Below are 9,171 nucleotides of genomic sequence, written 5' to 3' on the forward strand. Positions count from 1 at the left end.
ATTTTTTTCACTTAACTCTGCTATCATTGGTTTTATTTGGCCTGGTTTTGAGATAGCTGTTTCTGAGATTTCTGCCTTTACCACAATACAATTAAGGAATAAAAGGGGATTTTGTTTGTGGTGGTAACATCACTGAAAACTTTACAGTAAAAAAAAAATTACATTCACATCTTTTTCCAGAAAAAATGTTACTCTGGAAAATCCACAGAACACACTTCAGCAGAAAAAGGATCCAGTGGAAACTGTTCATAGCAATGCCTGTGTGTCAGGGACACTGTTTCTGGAAAAATATGTTTCTAGTGATTTTTTAAAAATGTTATCTTTAATGCTGTAAGAACCAGAAACAAAATCTGATTCACTTCTATTGTATTGGGGTGGATGCGGAAACCTCAAAACCTCTGGAAGTAAATCAGAGAAAATTATTTTTCTTCATCTGGGTGAATGGATCCTTTAATTTCTCAATTTTTTTGGTCTCTTTCTCTACAGATAACAACATGAGAATGCCCTGTCAGCTGCAGAAGATGTGATTTTCCTTACCTAATAGTCCATTTTCACTGCAGACATTTTAACATGTCATGGCAGTTAAAGCACAGGTGTAACTAATAACATTAACAATGGCTGCATTCCATTTAGGTGTTCCAGGTCCAGGTCCCTGGTGTTGTGGACTTGTATGGTTTACTAGAGACCTTAAATGGAATGGAACCATCATTAATGTTATGAACTACCCTTGTGCTTTTCCTGCTATGACAGGTCAAAATCTCTGCCATGAAAAAAGTCTATATTGCACATACCTGTCTGTATGATCAGGTCTTTGACTTTCTGAACCACAGTAACACCCCTCACACCTTCCTCTGCTCTGACTCCATAGAGCTGCCCTACTTCTCTCTCCTCCCTTCATGGTCTGCTGGCTGTAGCCTGTGTCTGCATCCTGGCCTCCACCCTCTTACCTTCTCTACCACCCTTGCCCTACAGACACACACACAACCTCCTGAGCCCTTTGCGTCTCTGGTCCAGGTCTAGAGGAATGTTGAGTGTCTCCATAGCCCCCTCCCTGGAGATTAGGCTTCACCATGCAACCCCCCCACTTCATTCCATTCCAAAGTATGCCCCCTAAGAGCTGCTGCATATTTATCTGAGCCTGGTGATTGTGACAGATTGGCCAAATGACACACATACACAGACACACATTTGTGGACACACGCTAAGGCACAAACAGAGGGGAGGCTGGTCCACCCGGGGAGGGACCAGACAGCGCCAGGCTCCAGCTATAAAACCCTCCCAGGATGAGACCAGTGTCCTGCCCTGAGCTGGACAGTACCTCCTTCCTCTGTGCCAGGACGCCGTCAGGACAGGCAGCAGACGAGCCTCCAAAATGAACGACATCTACAAGGCAGCGGTACGTCCTCTCACATACAGCTGAAAGTGTGCAGTTGGCTTCCTCTGGTGAAGTGATTTTAGTTTGTTGGATGCTCACCAAAAATCTTTGTGTGTGAACTAAATCTGGTATGAGAGAGATGTTGTTTTGGATCACAAACCATAATCCCTAACATTTATTATTAGTTTGTGACATTTGATCAGTGATTTACAATGTAAGACTGTAAGTTTATTCCGTCCTATTTAAGTGGCCGTTATATGGAATATTCTGGCTCTTGTTTATTCATTTGTTGTATAAAAAAGTCCCCCATCAGTTTGTTCATTAGACATCTGACATTACTTGAATAGTTGACAAATCCCTGTTAATGCGGCTTGCACAGCACATTGCCTCCATCACCAGCTGATGTCAAAAGAGCCTTGATACCATATACGTCTCTAGATGTTCTCCTACTTCAGCCCTATCAGAGCTGATAGGAGCCACTCAGGAGGTCACTGACAGGACAGGTCCCTGGTCCGCACTTTGCTGCTTCATTCTTGACTTCAAATGGTACAGTACCACTTCACATGGCTAATTTTGGCCAGTTGTCCCTGGTTCTCTGGTGCCAGAGAAGGGGCTTCAGGTTTAGATAAACCCCCCATGGGTGAATTCCAGCATTATCTATGAGCCCAAGAGCTGTGTGGCTGTCCACCTCCAACCAGATGGTCAGCCGGCTGTCCCATCCACTCACATCCCAAGTGAGCAGTGCAGCTGAGACAGTAAAAACACACAGGAATGTACATTACATTGTGTGTTTATTTAGATGGATCTTTTCATATATCATCACCACAGGAGTGTGTGTGTGTGTGTGTAAGTGTGTCTGCATGTGTGTGTGTTTAATTTATAGTGGACGACAGACAATAACTCTTACATAAGCAGCTGTCTCTCTCTCTCATTCGTGGTAGCTTTTCCAGGATTACTGTTCCATTGTTGGGCCAGATCCACAGCTATGCTAATTTAAAGCACTGTGTATTGATTCCTTTATCTGTGGTTCCTGATCCTCCTGTCTGTTTATTTTTAACTCCTCCTCTTACTGGCTCTCACATATGATATAAAGGTTCTGTGTTTTGTCAAGGATGGCCCAGTGCGGGGCCAAAATATTACCTTTGTTGACTGAAAAGTTATCAAAACAGATAATCTAGTCCAGAGGCTGGTTTCACACTAGACAATTCAAGACATTTCCATAAGTGAAACACTTAATGAGCCAATATGGCTTTTTTTGAGCATTGGTACTTGCATAATGATTAACATACACATTTAAAGAGACAGTAACTGACAGTAATTTCCCACTTGCTTTGGTAATGTAAACGTCTGTTTCCCATGCCAATAAAGCTCCTTTGAATTTGAATGTACAGAATACACTAATTGCCCAAATCGATACATTTAGTCATAATATCAGGTAACCAAAGCATTTACTATTCAAACTTTTTACTTCTTGCAGGTTGAGCAGCTGACAGACGAACAGAAAAATGGTGTGTAAAAAAAGTCTCTGTAAGCATGCATTAAAAAGTCATCCAAGGTTTTTTTCCCAATATGAATTAATATTATCATCTGCACATTATGCATGATGTTGCAAAGTTGTTGCAAAAGTGTGGCTCACCTTGTCCAGGTCCGTGCCAAATTTGTTGGTGATATAGAGTTGTTTCCCTGTGCGCTGCTGTGGCGTTGCAGAGTTCAAGGCCGCCTTTGACATCTTCGTACAAGATGCAGAGGACGGCTGCATCAGCACCAAGGAGCTGGGGAAGGTGATGAGGATGCTGGGCCAGAACCCTACACCAGAGGAGCTGCAGGAGATGATTGACGAGGTGGATGAAGACGGTAAATCAAAACGCTACCGCGCTATAGTACAAGAAACTAAATCATTTGTTGAATGTTGTTGACCTCTTTGTCTCCATGGACCAGCTGGCAAGTCCATCATTGCGCAATTGTGTCGTGCAGACGAGTGCAGTTCAAACCATCTGAACTAATTGTCAAATGATAGTCAAGAATCCTACATCCAACAAGATCTGTCAGGCTGAATAAAAAGGAAATGCGTATCAGATGACGCACAAGTCATCTTGAATTTTCCATGTGATGTAATGATGAAACATAATAACTAGCATCTTGGATTTGTTTGATAAAGCTTCAGTGTATATGTCATGTTGTCAAGCAGTGTGGTTTTTTTGTCACTAAGGCTACATAAGGATACATTTAAGGGCCCAATCTGTATTTTTTGGTCATTCAAATTACATCTGTGTTTGGTATTATACAGTAAATGAAGGTTTTGACTTAATGATCAAAACTAAGTTGTTTGTTTATGAATCATAAACATTTGTAACATGTTATATTTATAGACTGGGCTTTTAAAGAGAACATTGGAGTTCTGGTGGTTAAATAATGTACAAGTCTATCCAGTGTGGAGTATAAGGATGTGATGAACTGCATTGTATGTGTGCAGGGAGCGGCACGGTGGACTTTGACGAGTTCCTGGTCATGATGGTGAGGTGCATGAAGGACGACAGCAAAGGGAAGTCAGAGGAGGAACTCGCAGAGCTGTTTCGCATGTTTGACAAGTGAGTTTCATGTTTAAACCCCGTGGCTAGTTTGTCCCATTGAATTATAAGAATTAATGCCCTGAGAGTAGTTCACTGGCAGAATGATGGAGCTGACAAAACATCTACAACAAGAGGATCCTATCGTCTGAAAATCACCACAGACTAGTAATCAACTTGCTCTTTGTAGTGTGATTCTAGCAAAGTATGCTCCTCGTGTGCAATTATGTGTACTGACAAAATGCCAAGTAGGTCTGCAGAGTTTGCTTCATAATCCTTTTTGACAGCACAGAATATTTCAAACACCCACTCCATGTAAGCCAGACACCTCGTCTGAGCATCAAAGAACAAATTTGCCATACTTTTTTTTCTCACAGTGATGGTTCTCAAATACTTAAAAGCAGGATATGATCAGTCACATGTCACATGTCACACACAAACACACCACCTCCTCCATTGCCATCTGTGATCATCTGCTCAACTTTGAATGGTTATGTGCATTGATTTACTTTACTCCTTTGACTGAGCAGGAACGCAGATGGTTACATTGACCTGGACGAGCTGAAAATGATGCTGGAATCTACAGGAGAGGCGATAACTGAGGACGACATCGAGGAGCTGATGAAAGACGGGGACAAGAACAACGACGGCAAAATTGATTATGATGGTGAGGAGTTTGAACTGTGTTAAACTGAACGAGGTGAAATGGATATGTAAACTCGTTTTCTATAATCTATCATTCATCATTCATTCCTTAAAAACACATGCCAAATAAGACATTTGCTGAGATAAAGCCATCTTACAGTTTCATAGCAATTTGTTTTGGGCTCAGTAGCTATTTGCTAACTGTGTCTTCCTTAATTTTACAGAGTTCTTGGAGTTCATGAAAGGAGTGGAGTAATACTGAACACGAGAAGATCCACGGTGTTATTTTTGTATTTCTCTGTGACTCCTCTGTGGAAAACTGGAAGATGATTTGGATGCCATTGATAGAATTAATGGAACGACTTTGCAAGATTCAGTTCAATACTGTAGCTGAATGTTTCTGTATTTTTCTACCATCTCTTGCATTGTTGTAAATACAATTTGTAACTACATTTGGTGCCCATGTATACTGAATTTATGTAAATGTATCCAAATTACTTATATCTTCTATAGAGGCCACATAGTATACCAGTTTGGCTGCTTGAAATATCAACTTTGTGTTTGTTTCTGACTAAATCTTATCTCTCAAGTGCCACAGCCAGTTTACAAATCTTCTTACTGAGAGGCTGATTTTGTTTAGCTGGGCAGAAAATGTATGTGTGCACAAAGCAGAACATATCCACGAGACAACATAGTTTTACACCGGGCTCTGGTAGACTAATCATAGCAGCACAGAGCAATGTACTGGATCCAGTCTGTATACTGTACATGTTCTGATGTGCACATTGTATACATTTCTGTATGTTTTAAGATTCCCTCAGGACTTTTTATTCCCCTCTCTTGCCCGTGAAATGCCTGCATATTTCTACATGAAAAGTCTGCTTGGAATGTGCACTCATGTAATAAACAAGATGCATTTGTCAGAGAAGTTTTTTTGTCAATTTTAGATTTTTTTTTAATAATCTATTTTCAATTTTCTCATAATATTCAGTTTAAGAATAGAGTTGAGATTCTTGAGAAGTGTTTGCCTTGATGAGTCCTGCAGACATGTTATCCTGTCCTTGGGACAGTGCTTTTACTAGTTTTTTTTAAATCTTTTTTTTTTTTTTTTTTTTTAGAAACAGTGGCCAAAACATTGTAATTTCAGTGTATCTTAATATTTTGAAAACTCTGAGACTAAATTGGCAGTTGTTATTGAGAAGCAAACATCACATATTTTACTATCTCATTCCTGATTTGCTTTGCTGGTCTTTGGATTTTACAGGCTGATCACATGCTGGCCTCCCTGCCCTGCCCTGCCCTGCTGTTCACACAGCAAATAAACAAGCAAAAACAAAACAAGATACTTTTGTGTGAAACTGTGCTGTAAATTTTGATTCATCTATGTAATTTGTATTCTCTTTTGAATTCTCTTGTCTGCGACATGTCAAATATTCACATGGTTGCTGTGTAAGTATCTAGTTACACAGTCTATTGAGACAGGAGCTATTTATGTCTAATCATGTTAGTGCCCATGTTAGGGGATCTAGATTGACTGACACCAGTTGACAATCAGATGCCTTTGTCCATATAAAGAATGCTATTCAACTACAAAGCGATAACAGTTCTATTGTTAAAACAGCTTTAATTCTGACATACATGTTCTTACATTAAAATATCTAGATGATTAGAGGAAAAAAATTAATTTCATACCAACAAGCATTTAATTCTTGAATACAGACATATGTATTTTTCTCTGTTAGTAAGTTTAGATTCTAGTGCCACACTCAGAGGAATTCCTTACCAAAACATTACAAAAACATATCCATAACATCCTGAATTTTTCTGTTAGTGTAAAGCATCATTCCCAGGTGAACAGGCTGCACTTTTAGTGGCAGAGGAGTGATGCAGTTAGCACTGTGGCCACTTGATGTCAGCAGGAAAACACTATCTTATCTGTTTGTTTGGCAGGAACCAGAAGATGAGGAGATTTCATGGCACAACTACACTTTTTCCAAAGACAGATAATACTTATTTGCCAGTCTATGAAAACACATAGATAAATCCAGTCAGGATGGAAAGGGGTTGATGATTTTGAGTATAATATGTTCAAGTTCTAAAATAATCTTTGAAAATGACCAAAAATACACCATTACTTCATTGTAGTATTTGAAAAAAATCCATTCCTATTCTGATTTCCAGACTGATGATGGGATGAGATTTAATTTCCATCCATTTCCAAAATATGTAATTTTTAGAAAGCACCAGTCATTTTTAAATTGTGAAACTGATCTTTTCTATAGTTTCGTTGTGTGAAATGGGATCGGCTGTGTTTTGTGTGAGCAGGTGACGTCAGTGGCCTGACTGATGACAGCGTCCAAAGGCCTCCCCACCTCCCTCCATCTCTCTCTCTCTGTTTCCCTGAGGGTCCTGTTAGCTCCATTCAGTCCTAATGGTCTGTGTTACTTAAGGGATTTTAAACCCTAATCAGCAGAGAAGCACAGCTGCTCTGCCAGACCAATCTCAACAGTGTGACAAATATAACACACTACATCGACTGCACTCTATAGTTATCTCCAGTCAAGCTGCACTGACCAAAGATACTGTATTAAGAGCAAGTGGCGATATGAGGTGAAAAGATGTCATGTTAAAATGGGACGTGTTTATCGCACAGATTGGACTGCTCTGTGGCCCAAGTTTTTTATAAGCTCTAAGCTGCCGTCTGCAGCATGGAACAGGATGAGTTGTGCTCTCCCTGCCATCAATGGGAGGCTGGGCAACAGCAGAGCAGAGTGTGTGAATGAATCTGGGGTGTGGTGCACTAGCAGCAAGTTGGGTGGGGAAGTGACGCAGTTACGCAAGACAGGCCTGATGACTCATGCCTGCTGTTATTAACACACACTGCGGTTATATGAGCCACCTTTGTTAATGTGGATTTCAGGGACACATAAGCCACCATAAGACCTGTTTCCTTATTGTGTGTAACAGTCACATGCCTGTAACACTGACCTTTGAAAGTAACTGAGATAGAGGGGATTTGCATAAGCAATAAGCTATCAATATTATATAACTGCTTTCATTCAGTTTTATTCTACTAGTGTGTGTGTGTGTGTGTGTGTGTGTGTGTGTGTGTGTGTGTGCGTGTGTGTGTGTGTGCGCTGTGTAAAACGGGTTATTCCATTAGCTAAGAGTTAGTCAGGCGGATATGGAGCCGTATATAGTGCACACACACACACACACACGCACACACGCATTGCTCAACTGTTTTATTGATTTATAAATCATCTATTCAAACCATTAGATCACACAAGACTCATGATCCACCATGAAATTGTCCTAAAACTGTGTTACTAAGCTATGCCAATAGTGTGATGTTTTCATAACCTTTTCCAAGCTCAGTATTATTTGTAGCAGTATAAAATCCCCGGAAGAGCGAGGAATACCCCGGACATGGTTTAGAGTTTGGAAGGCGTTAACTACTCATAACATCTTTCTGCCGCCCACACATGCAGACCTCGTTTGAAGCCAGCAGGCTTTTGGGTTTAGAGGATTCCTGTTTTTCTTGCTTCTCTACATCACATGGTCTTGGAAGTTGTCCAATGCCGAATATCACAGCCTAATCTCTGGAAATTTCTCATTTAACACTCACAATGGCATAAACTGTACGAATAAATGCTCCCAGAATCTCTAGATTCATAGTTAGCTATTATTCTTTTTTAGGTCATGTGATAATAATTTCCTATATTTGATGTTTTGTACTATTAATCTGGCTTTTAAGGGTAAAAGGGTGATTTTATACTGCCCAATATGAGCAACATCCACCTCTCCAAAAACGAAAGGAAACCATGGAATTATTATAAATGATCTTTATCTGAGAATACAGAAACGTAGATTGCCTGTTTTTGGAGAGCAAATGTTAGGTTGTTTTTGTTGCCATAAATACACAATGAGGAAGTGGAAAGCTTTAGACAAAGAGAGAGTGGAAGGACTGCAAATCAAACTTGAACAGACAGAATATTGTATCGTGATGCTCCATCCCACTTCTGGTGCTGAGAACACTGAAGTACTGTTTCTGGACTGACCGGCCATAATGGCCCATAGAACAGCAAGACTACAAGACACAGAATTCTCAAATTCCACAATAACTATTCATTGATTCAAATGAATAACAGCGATTGTCTTGTTTTAATGTACCACTGGAAGGTTTATCTATTTTTACCACTTTCAAAAAGGAAACTTGTATGTGTGTAAAATAGTGGAAGAAGTAAAAGTAACAATACTACAACGTTAAAATACTCCACTAGAAAGTTATTAAGGATTAAAAAGGTAATCTAAAGTATTAAAAGTGCTCCTTGAGAACTGTGTTAGAGTATCATATATTATTGGATTATTATTGTTAATTCATTAACATGTAAGCAGCATTTTGATGTTGAAGCTGGTGGAGCTGCTTTTAACCATTTTAGAAATTGTTGGGTTAATTCTACAACAGTGTATTTTATAAAATGTTTGTATGTTTACTATTAATCTGTAAAGTAAAGAGTAACTATAGCTATCAAATAAATGTAACTGAGTAAAAAAATGCATTTGCCTCTGAAATGTAGCAGT

At 39.6% G+C, this 9,171-nt stretch overlaps 1 protein-coding gene across 1 annotated transcript; it reads left to right on the plus strand.

The window, feature by feature from the left end:
• The first annotated feature begins 1,259 nt into the window (after positions 1-1,259).
• tnnc1a (troponin C type 1a (slow)) lies at positions 1,260-5,932 on the plus strand. Its single transcript, XM_044212479.1, has 6 exons — positions 1,260-1,396; positions 2,853-2,883; positions 3,083-3,229; positions 3,849-3,963; positions 4,473-4,609; positions 4,812-5,932. The coding sequence occupies exons 1-6, from the start codon at positions 1,373-1,375 to the stop codon at positions 4,841-4,843; spliced, it is 486 nt and encodes a 161-aa protein (XP_044068414.1). The 5' UTR covers positions 1,260-1,372; the 3' UTR covers positions 4,844-5,932.
• The last annotated feature ends 3,239 nt before the right edge of the window (positions 5,933-9,171 follow it).

Source organism: Siniperca chuatsi, linkage group LG10 (genome assembly GCF_020085105.1).
Source record: "Siniperca chuatsi isolate FFG_IHB_CAS linkage group LG10, ASM2008510v1, whole genome shotgun sequence".
In the NCBI taxonomy this organism is placed as follows: domain Eukaryota; kingdom Metazoa; phylum Chordata; class Actinopteri; order Centrarchiformes; family Sinipercidae; genus Siniperca; species Siniperca chuatsi.

Excerpts from the sequence above, each read along its gene's own strand:
- tnnc1a (XM_044212479.1), top strand. The coding sequence starts at position 1,373 with ATGAACGACATCTACAAGGCAGCG. Across the intron at positions 3,230-3,848 it reads TGACGAGGTGGATGAAGACG|GGAGCGGCACGGTGGACTTT; the intron begins GTAAATCAAAAC and ends GTATGTGTGCAG. Across the intron at positions 4,610-4,811 it reads CGGCAAAATTGATTATGATG|AGTTCTTGGAGTTCATGAAA; the intron begins GTGAGGAGTTTG and ends TTAATTTTACAG.